Source organism: Carex rostrata, chromosome 19 (genome assembly GCF_964058835.1).
Source record: "Carex rostrata chromosome 19, lpCarRost1.2, whole genome shotgun sequence".
Lineage (NCBI taxonomy): Eukaryota > Viridiplantae > Streptophyta > Magnoliopsida > Poales > Cyperaceae > Carex > Carex rostrata.
The window spans coordinates 7,478,409-7,493,691 of NC_135936.1; the positions used below are offsets into that span (position 1 = coordinate 7,478,409).

Here is a 15,283-nt window from a genome sequence, read left to right on the forward strand (position 1 = left end):
TAAGCCAGAGCAAACTATTGGTTTTGTATTCGATAAAATAAGTATCACAAAAAATAAAAAAATAAAACTTACAACAATTGGCTTGGACTGTGGGTCATATAAGCAACCTATTTAATTTAGAAGCTACTTATGCTCATTTTTTTGCTCATAATTATTTAGACTGGACTGTAGAATAGAGGATAGAGTTTAGCAGTTCAGGTTTCTGGTAAGGGAGGGTTCGTCATTAAAGGGTAATAATTGATTTGGGGGTCAGAAAATAAGGATTATATATGGTCTATCAGTCAAAAGTTAAGGCTTAATTTGTTGGTTTAAGTTAAACAGGTTTGTATTCTTTTGTTTTTCTGAGTTATCTTTTAAAATAGTTTAGAACATTTTCATCTAAATTGAATTGATTAGGAAGGAAATGGGATTTGTAGAAAGATCTGAAGAACCTTTTAGCTATCAATGTCTTATTTGCCACATCTGTTACCAGAAAAACAGAAAAACTAGTACAATCAATTTCCTATTTTGCCCTTGTTGATTAGATGATCAAAATTTGCTATTAAGATTTTCTTACAAAGTTGGCATATTAGAGAATTGTTCTGTAATTAACTAAAACTTGCAGGTTTCTTCGCAAACATGTGTTGATGAGAATAATTTTATAAGCACTATTGACACAGTTTACCGATTCAAAGTCAATTATATTAAAACGAAGGATTTGAGCCATGGTGAATGTATCACCAGTCCTACGTTTAAATCAGAAGGGTACAAATGGATTATCCGTTGCTATCCTAGCGGTTCCGGAAAACACAAAGACAAGGCTGATATGCAAAGGACCGTGAGAGAGTGCAGCCCAATAACTGATGGGCCTGAACCGTGGCCCGTTGGGCTCGCACTCGTTGGGGGCCTGATATGCCTGATGCCTCCCGAAGTTGCCATATTACAATTTTCCATTCTGTTTCAAATATTAAGAATATTTTTTGAAACTATAGTATTGCAACCAGCCGTCTATAAAATATTAATCATGCCTTTTTCCCTTGTTAGTTTTTGTTCACATTTTAGTCCTTCAAAGTTTCTGGAATAATATATTCCTTCCTAAAAAATTGAAGATGAAATTACCACGGGGAACTCAGAAGCCGAAAGTAAATTATTATAAACTAAAAAAATAAAAAGTAAATTAGCAAGTGCACAGAGCTCTTATCATATTGATTTTATAAGTAAAATTTGTTTAAAGAAGCACTCAGGTTTTTGTAGAGAAATGTGCTTTGACAAATCTTAAATATTAAGAATTTCTACTGAAATGCAATATACTTGTACAAGCAAAGAGGAGAATTAGAAAACCCAAATAGGAGATATTTTTGTACGTAGTTCAGTTGGTAGCCTTCTTTCCTAATTTAGTCCAAAGGGAGGGGTAGGCTTGGGCCATCTGATTGTATCCTTCAGTAAGTACTAATTTTGTGATGTTTTCCTGTCTTGCAGCAAATTCAAGACAAGCTTCTTTTAGGTTACTGAGGTGGTGCCCTTCTGCAAGAATTAGCACATCCAAAACTGTATCTAAAGAGAGATTTTCCATTAGATAGTCTTCACATCTCACTATCAACCCCTTTATTGCATATCTACTGGCAGCTGCAAGTAATTGCTGAGTCATGACAGATGGGGCCTGATAAGTGTCTCTCTCATTGTCAAGTGAAGCAAAGCCCTAAAAACAGCAGGTTTCATGTCCTCAATCCTTATGCACCCGATCTTGCCTTCAGCAGTATTGCCGAAGAGCTCTGCCTTGAAGACGCTTGACCGGGCAGCGAGAATAACCATATGGGCAGAGATAATCTCTCCATCAACCTCAAAATTCACATCAGTCATCTCTCCATTCTGCCATAGCTTGCCAATATCCTCCTTTACATCACCGATGGGAACTCTCGATATCCCATTGCAACCTTTATCCGTCCAGTTAATCGAACAAAGGATTTGAAAATAGCCATCATCAGTCACATAACTTTCCTCTAGGTTGGTTATTTTTAGGAAGCTATGCATACCCCAACTGTTGTTAGTATCACTTTTATATCTTGCAGTAAATGTTCTACGGAATGGCTCTGATCCACTTTTGCCCAAGATATCCAAATTGAAATTAACCATAAGGTCTGCCCAATCACTCTGAATCTCAAGATAGATTGAGATATAATTATTGTATAGGTATCCTTTAGGGTAGCAACAAATATTCCATTTGTACCCTGCTGATTTAAAGATTGAACTATCAATACATTGACTGTGACTCAGATTCTTACTTTTCAAGTAGTTCACTTGGAATTGGTGAGTTGTTCCATCGGTGCTTATGAAGTTCGTCTCATCAACACATGCTGAAGCCATTTCTTTGCATGAAATCACACAATTTTCAGGCCAACCAGCTGTAAGTAATTAATTAACATGTTAATTTGATTTGGGATTAATGTATATATGATTTACAAGAGCAATTTTTTTTTTTTATGTGTGCCACTGCGGTTAATAAGCTTTCTCAAACCAATTCTATGATTTACACTAAATTGTTGAGTCCTTATCTTTTCTTTTTTACATGAATTTGAGGGTTAATCAAAGTTCTCATTTAACCGTACTGTAGTTCGCATGGATGGCGTGGCCTATTACATTTTCTGTCAGGTGTCGTTCACTAAAGTGGTGGAATATGGTTAGAAAAAGATTAAACTAATTAACTTGAACAAAATGAAATGGAAGTAGTACCATGAGATATTTGTAGAATAGTTTCACACGCACAAGAGGAGCATGCAGGATTGGCCGATTGGCGAGAGAGAAACTTGACACAGCCGCGCTAGCTACCAAATATTTTGTTATTTCAAAAGGAGAGGAAAAATTAGGGCAAAAGAGCTCGTTTAAGAGTTCTAATTAAAACCTTGTTGCACCGACAACTCTGTAATTAAATCCTTCTCATTCCATCTTGAGCATGTCTAACTTTGGAATACCTTAATTATTTTACCTTACAAATTGGACCATGCTATATATTTTTTTCTATTAACACAACATTTTCAAATATCTTAATTTTGTAGACAAATTTGCCCTTCTTAAATATATCTTCAGGAATGACAATCTTTTACTTCAACATTTCCATAATTTTTAGATCTTATTTTCCCAAAAGATGAGAAAAAAAATATTGCAGGATATCGTCCGATTAAAATTGGACAGGTGGCTGAATTTTTTTTACACAAATTCAAATAAGTAGAATCTAGAAGAATTTGGGCAACATGATACATTTCTTTATTTTTTAAATGGAGAACAATGCAACTCTTATAAATTGTTTATGTTAATTTTCTTTCAGTTATATTATATATAAACAATATATGTATTAATTTTTCAAGTAATCATTAAATGAACGGTAATATTAATCAAATTTTATATGTGGATAAAACAGATTATGCTTATAATTTAACCATTGTCAAGTGATCCCTCGTCTTAAATAAAATAAACAAAATGTAATTATGTTATATATATAATATTTGTTAATTGAGCAGATGAAAAATCAATCTACTAACCATCAAGTGTTGAATCAATAGAATGAAACCAATCTACATCTTTATTCAAAGTCTAAAAATCGTACGAATTATTAATTTGTTGTCGTTGGCAATTTTTTCATGTCATATTGTGAACACTCATAACTCTTATCGGGCCATTTTGTGATTTTACGGTGTGTGTGTAGTGTTGGGCTACGGTGCTTCGCAAAGTAAAACGAGTGTTTTACTTCACACTCATATTTTGCGATTTTGAAGTTCAAAATATCAATCCGAACCGTTCTAGTTTATCTCCATATTAAAATTGTGCTTGGAGACCAAATTTTACAATTTTTGGAAATATTTTATTATTTCTTTAAAAAAATTTAAAATCATTAAATCAACATGAACAATTCGGATCGATATTTTGAAATTTAAAATTGAAGATATAGACATGAAATAAAACACTCGCTTTACTTCGCGAAGTACTGTAGCTTAAGTGCCCAACTCTCTCTCTCTCTCTCTCTATATATATATATATATATTCTTACCGTAATCAACTTTTAATTTGCTTTAGAAAATAAATAAGAATACATAATCCTTAGTCCTTAGTGGGGTTGAGTAAAAAATAGTTTCAACTGTATTTGGATGGATAACCATTCAAATGATGGAACATTGTATTTTTGTTATCGGTCCTAGAAAGTTAAAAATATGATTCGTGTCCATTATTACACCTAAGACATATAATATATAAGGCGTGTATGGTAACTTATTAAGCTTCGATTTTCTAAAACAAGAACGACATATAAAGAAAAATTAATGATCGATATTAATAAAGAGAGAGATTTAGCTTTAAATAAAAAAAAGATTATTGAAAGTTAAAGTTGTCCACAAAATTAAAAGCTAAAAGAAACATTCTCTCTTTATACCAGTTATACCCTTATTTACTGCCCTCTTCTTTAAACTTAATTATGTCTGTCAATTGCACTTCAGGGAATATATATATATATAGAGTTAGGCTGGGGTGCTATGGATAGCATAGTGGCCTCTATGTTACGGCTCAATATTCGAGTTTTCAAAATCCAAACGGTCGATCCGAACCGTTCATCTTATTCTCCATATTAATATCTGCTTGGAGACCAAATTTTATAATTTTCTGAATTTTTTTACTATTTATTAAGCCACTTTGAAAATCGCTAATCCAACGGTTTTACTGTTTTGTGCAGCCACCGTTGGATCAACAATTTTGTAAAATACTTAATAAATAGTAAAAAAATTCAGAAAAATATAAAATTTGGTCTCCAAGCAGATATTAATATGGAGAATAAGATGAACGGTTCGGATCGACCGTTTGGATTTTGAAAACTCAAATATTGAGCCATAGCATAGAGGCCACTATGCTATCCATAGCACCCCAGCCTAACTCATATATATATATATATATATATAGAGTACGGCTAACGCGCTTCCTCTAGCATATGAGCCGAAATGCTTCCGGTGAAAATTTGAAATTTCAAAATCCAAAAAGTCGATCTGAACCGTTCATCTTCTTCTCCATATTAATATCTGCTTGGAGACCAAATTTTACATTTTTCTGAAATTTTTTACTATTTATTAAGCCACTTTGAAAATCGCTGATCCAATGGTTTTACTGTTTTGTTAAGCCACCGTTGGATCAGCGATTTTCAAAGTGGCTTAATAAATAGTAAAAAATTTCAGAAAAATGTAAAATTTGGTCTCCAAGCAGATATTAATATGGAGAAGGAGATGAACGGTTCAGATCAACTTTTTGGATTTTGAAATTTCAAATTTTCACCGGAAGCATTTCGGCCCATATGTTAGAGGAAGCGCGTTAGCCGTACTCTCTATATATATATATATGTTTTACATTAATGAATAATCTTGTTTACTTTTTATAGAAATCTCAGTTTAGGAATGTAATTTTTACAACATCCACCATGGGATCAAACAATATATTCTTATATGTAAATAATTTATTATATTTTGTACAAAAATTATTTTCTACATTGATAATTCATTACAATACTTGTCAGATATCAAATTCTTTTTAATGTGAACTTGTTGGATATGATTATAAGACAAAAAAAAAATTATGTAAAGGCATCACACAACATATAACAACAGCAAAATAAGTGAATACTTATTATATGGGGAGGGATCCGATTACCACAATTTTAAGTTACCACAACCATTTTTTATATTTTTAAAGTCTAAATCGTCGATCCAAACCGTTCAACATGATCTCCACAATAAAATGTGCTTCCAGATCAAATTTTATATTTTTTGATTTTTTTTACTATTTATTAAGATGATACAAAATTCAATGGTCTGAATTTAATTAAGTTTTTCGTCAAAACATAAAACTTTTAGATATAAAAAATTGCCAAATCTACAAATATTAAGGAAACTTACATGTGACACAAATATTAGGTTTTTTTTAGTAAATGAATTTAATAAAACGATTTATAAATATAATAATAAGAGTGTACTTGAGCTGTCGAAGTTGTATTAAATTTTAATATGTAAATTATCAAAAAAAATAAAATAATATTATGACCTCCAAAAGTTGTCTCATAAACAAGACATAATATTAGATATCAAGAAAATTTGTATATGACACAAGTTTATTGAAAATTGGAAAGTGTAAATAAAAATATTCTGAAAGAATAAAACATATTAAAATAAAAATATTGTTTAAATAAACGATAGATCTATAGAAATAATAAAGGGAGTGTACTTGAGTTGAAGTTGTATTAAATTTTAATATTTAAATTAGCAAGAAAAATATTATGACCTTCAAAAGTTGTCTCCTAACCAAGACAGATATTAGATATCAAGGTGAGACACCACTGATCCTTTATTTCTCATTAAAAGAGAATAAACAATTTGATAAATGAAAACTTTTGTTAGAGAGGAATGCATCTAATTTTTTTTTTTTTTTTTCATTTTTCTTTCTATTTTTGGCATGAATAACTTACCGTTTAAATTTTATCAATTAGAATAAAATTTCTATATCAATGTAAATTCTTTGAGAAAAATGCAGCTAATTATTTTAGATCCTTTCTTTGTAAAGATAAGGAATGAACTCATAAAGAAAAGAAGCATCTCATCTAATGGAAACAATTAAGATCTTACCATTCTTAAATTTTTGTAATAGGCAAATCATTAATTTTCCATAGATATTAGCAAATATATAAGGCATTTTTGTTTCTTTTATTTAAGACGAGGGAACACTTGACAATGGTTAAATTATAAACATAATCTATTTTATCCATATATAAAATTTGATGTATATTTCACCGTACATTAAGTGACTTGAAAAACTAAATACATATATTGGTTATAAATAATATAACTGTAGGAAAAATTAATATATAGAATTTATAAGTATAAATTGCATTGTTTTCCATTTAAAAAAAATAAAGAAATGTATCTTTTTTAGGGAGAATAAAGAAATGTATATTGTTGTCCAAATAGTCGGTTCGAACCTTCTAACGTCTTTTTCATATTAAAATGTGCTTGGAGACCAAATTTTACATTTTTTGAAAATTTTTTACTATTTTTTCAGAATTTTTGATTAAACTAAACAATAATAAAAAATCCAGCAAAGTAATGATTTTCAAAAATTCTGAAAAAATAGAAACAAATTTCCAAAAAATATAAAATTTGGTCTCCAAGCACATTTTAATATGAAGAACACATTGGAAGGTTCGAATCGACTATTTGAATTTTGAAAATGAAGATATGAGGAGAGAGTGCATGTTAGAAGCACAAAAGAGAGAGTGCATTTTAACCCTCCTCTTCTTCAAGATGCTACTTGTTGAATTTATTAAAAAAAAACAAAATTCAGCAACCCACTTTTAATCGGACGATCTACTATAAGATTTTTTTTCTCTCCTTTTTTTGATTTCGAAAATATAATAAGATCTAACAATTATGGAAATATCGAAATAAAAGATTGTCATTCCACGAGAGAAAAGGAGGGCAAATTTGTCTACACAATTAATAGCATTGCTATATTGTGAATTGCAAACAGGTCGGGTCGTGTCGGTTCGGACCCCGGTCGGTCTACGGTTCTCATGGTCGGGGGTCCAACGGGTTAGCACAATCTGGATCCGGCGAGTTAAATTTGGAGGAGTTGGCTCAAATCCATGCTAGACTCATGGTCCAAATTCACACAAGCTGTTTTGGTCCGGGTTTTTTTATTTTTTTATTTTTTACCAAAACAGCCTAAACTACCAATTTCGGCATCTGTTCCTGGCCGAAACAGTCTGTTTCAGGCTTTTGCAGAACTACTATATTTTGGTTCAGTCCTGTTTCAGCCGAGAACAAATATGTTTTGGCCAGTAATAGCCTTGTTTCGGCCAGAAATAGAAATAAACTGGTTTGGTTCCGGTTTAGGGGGGTTTAGTCCGGTCCGGTCCAGATCTAAGCGGGTCTCGGATTAGTACGGGATGGGTTTGGACGGGTCTAATAGAAAAATTCAGCTAAAATCCTTACTAGACCCGTCCCTTGAGTTAGTTCAACACAGTCCGAGTCCAGTCCATGGTTCGGATTTGGACCGGACAGGTCTTTTCAATACACTATTGCTATATAAAGCTAGAGTTTGGCAAAAACCCGGGTCGGGTATACCCGCCCGTACCCGCCCGTACCCGCCGCCCGGGGTACCCGTGCCCGAGCCCGGGTACTCGGGTACGGGCAAAAACCGGACCGGACCCGTTATTTTGGACCAATACCCGACCATACCCTACCCGAGTTTATCCGTACCCGACTACCCGAGTACCCGTATACCCGACCACTGTTCATCCCATTTCAAAATTCAAAAAATCTGATTTTTTTTCCCCCCAAACCAACAAAAAAAACCAGAAAAAAAATAGAAAAAAACCAGAAAAAAACCAAAAAAATCAGAAAAAAACCAAAAAAACCAACAAAAAAAATACCCGTACCCGCCTTACCCGTCAAGGGTACACGGGTAAGGGTATAGGACGGGTAGGGTATGGGTTTTGAAAATTATACCCGCCATACCCGTACCCGAATACCCTTGTACCCGAGTATACCCGTACTCGAGACGTACCCGTACCCAAGACGGGTATACCCGGGGTACCCGTACCCGCCCGAGTATAAATACACTATATAAAGCTGATTGCTAAAAATGGCCAACTGTTCCTGGATCCGTATCCTCGCAGGTACCTCCTGACTCAAGCAAATTGAACAGGACGGCTCGAATTTACTCTCAGCTGGTGCCTATTCGGGAAAGGAGCTGTGGCCTAGCCTGTGCTTTGAGATTCGTGCCAAGTTAAAAGAACAATCCTGAACCGTACGTTTCATTTGTCCACAGTCAGGTAACCCAAGGGGATGTGAATTCACCGTTCCTCATCAAAAGCATTGCTATATTTATATATGCCTGCGGGCTTATATTCCAAAATAAAAAAATAAAAAAACATTGTTAACTTAAATCAACGTAATTTTATTTTTTTCAGAACACCACTCAATTTGCAGAAAACGGTAAAATCACTTTGTTATAATTTCTCATGCATATAATTTTAAGAGGGGTTCCAATACCTCATGTCTTTCATACTTCCTCACATTGTATATTTCTGTTTTCAAAGTTCAAACTGTCGATCCGAACCATTCAACATGATTTCCATACTAAAATATACTTAGGAATAAAATTTTATAATTTTTTTACTATTTATTAAGATAGATACAAAATCACTATATCTGAACCGTTCATAAATAGTGATTTTATGTCTATCTAAAAAAGTAGCAAGAAAATTCCAAAAATTATAAAATTTCATCACTAAGCATATTTTAGTATGAATATCATACTACGTGGTTCGGATCAACATATTGGAATTTAAAAATGAAAAATACAAAATATGAGGTATGATGAGGTATGAAAGACATGAGGTATTGAACCATCATAATTTTATTCTACGTTTGGATGCACTGAGAATAGCTAGAATAACTACTGTTGAGAATAGTAAGTTAAGAATAGCTAGAATAGCTACTATTTAAGAATAGCGCTAACTCAAAGCTATTCGGAATGTTGTTTGGATTGAACATTTAGAATAGCGATTGAACATTTGAGAGAGTACGTTTGCTATTCCAACTTTTTGTAGGAATAGCGAGAACAGCGAGAACAACACTATTCTCCCTGTTCCTGAGTATGTTTGGATGGATCAGAACAGCACTATTCTCGTTGTTCTAGCTATTCTCGTTATTCTCGCTACATCCAAACATACATAATTTGACTAGAAAAGAACAACTCCTTTGATATATTAGAAAGGAAATAATTTGTTTGACTTATTATATCTGAACAAATTGTACAATCTAACAATATTTCTAGCAAGATATGTCAATTTTCTTTTCCACTGAAATGGTATGACAATGCACCAGTAAATTAGTAGCGAGCTTTACAAAGACAGCCTGCTTGAGGTATATACTACAAAAAAGTAATAATATTCGCGAGGATAAAAAGTGACTATCGTGAGGGTACACCAACAAAAAAGTGTTATTTCTAAGCGTATACCCTCACAGATACTGTTCTATTCTTGTAGTAGCTCAATCGACAGTGTCCTCTTCATTTGGATAAAGCTCTTTTGTAGATACTAGTATCGTGCCCGTGCGTTGCAACGGAGACATATTATAAGATTAAATAAAATATAAGAAGACTTTTTTGTGGATATTAACTTGTTTAACTAAGACATACATTTTTTTTTATATAAATGTAACCTATTTTTTATTTTATTATTTTGCTAATTTGAACATGGTATTGATACTCAATTAGTTTCTATTATTCTGATTGGAATAAATCCAAAATTCAATAACTCCAATACATATAAGAATTCAAAAACCAATTTTGCGATGGGGTAAACTTCAGGTGACTTTCCCCGATTCCAATTAATTCACAAATGTCAACAGCATGTCAAATATATCATCACAGGTTCAGTTAATATATATTTTTTACCCCAAAAAGACTTGTTGTCATTTTTTTTTTATGTTAAACGCATGAGTTGCTGCAATTAAGGTTCTTGATTAAATTATGAAGCAAATGTCAAATGCAATTTTACTCAGTAATTTCATTAATTGACTTACTTTTGTATAGTCACCTATTTAAGAAATTAGGATTTAGATAGAAATTTGACTGTCCTTTAACATATCTACTTAGGATATTGTTTGGAGTTTTTATTTGACATTCACACAGAATTAAGTAAAAATATATAGAGAGAGGGGTTGGCTAATATCAAAATGTTTGTTCCTGTACCATTCAATGATCCTGAATTTTTTCACTATTTATTAAAATCAGCGATTTTAAAACTGACTTAATAAATAATAAAAAATTCTAAAAAAATATAAAATTTGGTCGCCAAACACATTTTAATATATATATATCACATCTAACGGTTTGGATTGACCGTTTGGACTTTGAAAATTAGAAAACTAATTAGTTGGCTACTCTACTTACATAAGTATATGAGTGTGTATGCTTATAAGTCATTTTTGCATTTTTAATATCCAAATGGTCAATTTAAAACACTCAACATGTTCTCCATATTAGAATATGCTTGGAGACCAAATTTTACATTTTTTGAAAGTTTTTTCAGATTAACCATTAAAAAAAAATCAAATATAACATGAAACAAATTCTTGATTTAAAAATAAATCCCATGAAAACAAAACATAATAAATGCAATGAAAAATTCATGCAAGTAACATTTATACTATTCATAATTAGTCACTCAAAGACAACCAGAGTTTCCCTCTTTATTCTCAGATTTTCTAATAGCAAAAAATAGAAGGATTAGATTGCGTACTTTTGAAGAAACACAAGGAGATTGCATCATGATTTTCCTTGGTTCTGAGCTGCATATGTGATAATTATTGTGATAATTATTGTTGAAATTTTGATATAGTTCCGTTAACAAGAAAAGGTCAATTAAAAGAATTAAACTATATAAGAACATTTATTAAAGAGATGTGTGCTTTTATTTACAATAAGGAAAAATAAATATGACTCTACACGCAAACAGGGAAGGGGTCACATGGGTAATTTAGTAATATTAGATACTTTTACAAGATAGCATGAAACAGTGAGGTGAAATATGTAAAATTGAAAAACATGTCAATAAATGTTTAATTGTATGATACATAAAATATATATTCAACAATTTAGAGGAAAAATAATGTGTAAAGAAGTAAAATTGGAAAATATATAATTAAATGATTCAAATAATTAAGAATTTTCTCTACATAATATTCTTGATGAAAGTTATTTTAACAATGAAAATTTCTCTACGCAAAAGATCTAGATATTCTTCATTTTCTCTCCAGATCGGAAATATATTATTGTTTCTATCAGTACAAAATATGTTATTCATCTATTTACAAAGATACATCAACCATAAAAAATCCGAAAAGATATGATTGTTTCTATTTTCATTGTCGAAACTATAGAGAAAGACGAGAAATAAAATAGAGGAAAGGGAGAAATAATGAAATAATTTAATTGCAAGAATTATAAAGAGCTGCAAAGAGAAATAAATAAACATATCGTTAGGGATTTATTCAATTTTATTGTGACAAACATGTAGCAGTCTGTGTGACGAGTATATTTTTAACTAAATTTAGACTTCTGCATATAAAATAGATGTATTTAATCAAAAGAGACAGATTATATGATTGGAGGGTTGATATTCAATTCGAAAATTCATCTTTCAATCTCAGCCGTTGGAGGATCAGGACAACTACGTGCATAATATAATAATAGAGATGAATGTTTTTTCCAAACCAGAAAAAGAAAATAAAAATAAGATGAAGCATGTTGGTCGCCCAGCAAATAATGTAATTTCTAGTACTGATCTGAAAACATTAGTTGTCAACTCAACATCAGACATTTATTCCAAAATAATAAAAAAAAAACAAGCATGTCATATCTAGTATTAATCTGAAAGCACCTTATGCAAAATTAACTATGTTGTTACAGTTGAACATGTTCCAACAAGCCTACGGTCAGTTTGGGAAAAAAAAAATGTTCCAATAAAAAAAGTACACAGTTCATAGAGATCTATTAATACCAACAAAAATCTCTACCATAGTACCATGGAATTACTTGTACATTCTTCAAGATATCCTCTTTGTGTTAATCTGTGGATACATGAGTGGCCTTCTTTCTCAGCTCCTCCCAAAGAGATGGATAAACTTGGGCCATCTGAATATATCCATTTGTAAATGCTACTTTTGTGAAGTTCTCCTGTCTTGAAGCAAATTCAAGACAAGCTTCTTTAAGTTTAATAAAGTTGTGCTGCTCTGAAAGAGTTAACACATCCATAACTGTATCAAAAGAAAGATTATTCATTAAATATTTTTTGCACCTTGCTATTAACCCTTCTACTGCATATCGATCAGCAGCTGCTAGTATGTGCTGAGTCATGACAGATGTGGCCTGATCAGTGTCTCTCGCATTGTCAAGTGAATTGTCGTATATAAAGCGAAGCAAAGCCCTGAAAACTTCAGGTTTCATGTCCTCTATCTTTATGCACTCAATTTTTTTTGCTTCAACCATGTGGCCGAATAACTCTGCTCTAAAGACAGGTGACCGGGCAGCGAGAATTACCCTGTGAGCAGAGATAATCTCTCCATCAACCTCAAAATTCACGTCAGTCATCTCTCCATTCTCCCATAGTGCGCTAATATCCTCTTTTACCCCACCTATGCGGATTTGTGGCATAACATTAATGGAACAAAGGATTTGAAAGTAACCATCTTCAGAAAGGTACCCTTGCTCTAGTATGGTTCTTCTTATGAAGCAATGCGAACCCCTGTTGGACTCAACACTGAACTTTCCATTGAACTTCCTTTGAAACGCCTCGGTTCCGCTTTTGTCCATGATTGATAAGGTGAAACTCGCATGGAGATCTATGTAATCGCTTCGAAGCTCAAGGAAAACACCAATATTGTCCTTGTCTTTGTGCTTTCCGGAACCGTTAGGATAGCAACAGATAATCCATTTGTACCCTTCTGATTTAAACGTAGGACTGGTGATACATTCACCATGGGTCAAATCCTTTGTTTTAATATAATTGACTTTGAATCGGTAAACTGTCTCAATAGTGCTTATGAAATTATTCTCATCAACACATGTTTGCGAAGAAACCTGCAAGTTTTAGTTAATTAAAGAACAATTCTCTAATATGCCAACTTTGTAAGAAAATCTTAATAGCAAATTTTGATCAGCTAATCAACAAGGGCAAAATAGGAAATTGATTGTACTAGTTTTTCTGTTTTTCTGTTTTTCTGGTTTTCTGGTTTTCTGGTTTTCTTGTAACAGATGTGGCAAATAAGACATTAGCTAAAAGGTTCTTCAGATCTTTCTACAAATCCCATTTCCTTCCTAATCAATTCAATTTATATGAAAATGTTCTAAACTATTTTAAAAGATAATTCAGAAAAACAAAAGAATACAAACCCGTTTAACTTAAACCAACAAATTAAGCCTTAACTTTTGACTGATAGACCATATATAATCCTTATTTTCTGACCCCCAAATCAATTATTACCCTTTAATGACGAACCCTCGCTTACCAGAAACCTAAACTGCTAAACTCTATCCTCTATTCTACAGTCCGGTCTAAATAATTATGAGCAAAAAAATGAACATAAGTAGCTTCTAAATTAAATAGGTTGCTTATATGACCCACAGTCCAAGCCAATTGTTCTAAGTTTTATTTTTTATTTTTTGTGGTACTTATTTTATCGAATACAAAAACCAATAGTTTGCTCTGGCTTACTAATAACTTGGTTTTGTTTACTTTTGAAATCTCGTAGAAAATATTCTAATTTAATGCTTTATTAAAGTGGTGGAATATGGTTAGAAAAGGATTAAACTAACTTGAACAAAATGAAATGGAAGTAGTACCATGAGATTTTTGTAGAATAGTTTGACACGCACAAGAGGAGCATGCAGGATTGGCGAGAGAGAAACTTGACAAAGCCGCGCTAGCTACCAAATATTATGTTATTTCAAAAGGAGAGGAGAAATTAGGGCAAAAGAGCTCGTTTAAGAGTTCTAATTAAAACCTTGTTGCACCGACAACTCTGTAATGTATCCTGCTTATTCCATCTTGAGCATGTCTAACTTTGGAATACCTTATTTTACCTTACAAATTGGACCATGCTATATATTTTTTTTCTATTAACACAACATTTTCAAATATCTTAATTTTGTGGACAAATTTGCCCTTCTTAAATATATCTTCAGAAATAATTTACTTTCAGCTTGCGAGTTCTCCGTTGTAATTTCGTCTTCAATTGTTTAGGAAGGAATATATTTTCCAGAAACTTTGAAGGACTAAAATGTGAACAAAAACTAACAAGGGAAAAAGGCATGATTAATATTTTATAGACGGTTGGCTACTATACTATAGTTTCAAAAAATATTCTTAATATTTGAAACAGAATGGAAAAATGTAATAGGATAACTTATTGGGGAGGCATCAGGCATATGAGCCCCGCAACGAGTGCCAGCCCAACAGGCGACGGTTCAGGCCCATCAGTTATTGGGCCGCACTCTCTTGCTGAGCGCTTCTTTTTAGGTTGTGCTTCTTTTTAGGTTGTGCTTCAAAGAGGGGTAGAAAATCTTTATTAAAGAGAAGGAAGGAGAAATCTTAAAAATGACGGGTTGCCCTCGTCACTTACCTGTTCCAGAAGAGGGGAAACAGAGAGGGAGCGAAGAAGAGGAGTTACTGTTCGAAGGAGAGAAAGAAGAGACTTAGTGTTGATTTTTGGCAGAT

General features: G+C 32.5%; 2 protein-coding genes across 2 annotated transcripts; both read right to left on the reverse strand.

Annotated features, from left to right (window-relative positions):
• Positions 1-1,623: 1,623 nt before the first annotated feature.
• LOC144571990 (BTB/POZ and MATH domain-containing protein 2-like) lies at positions 1,624-2,343 on the reverse strand. Its single transcript, XM_078321382.1, has one exon. It carries the CDS (start codon positions 2,341-2,343, stop codon positions 1,624-1,626), a length of 720 nt encoding a protein of 239 aa, XP_078177508.1.
• A 9,971-nt stretch (positions 2,344-12,314) lies between these two features.
• Positions 12,315-14,505, reverse strand: LOC144571758 (BTB/POZ and MATH domain-containing protein 2-like). Its single transcript, XM_078321126.1, has 2 exons — positions 14,410-14,505; positions 12,315-13,647 (listed from the first exon to the last, which is right to left on the reverse strand). The coding sequence occupies exons 1-2, from the start codon at positions 14,410-14,412 to the stop codon at positions 12,634-12,636; spliced, it is 1,017 nt and encodes a 338-aa protein (XP_078177252.1). The 5' UTR covers positions 14,413-14,505; the 3' UTR covers positions 12,315-12,633.
• Positions 14,506-15,283: the final 778 nt, after the last annotated feature.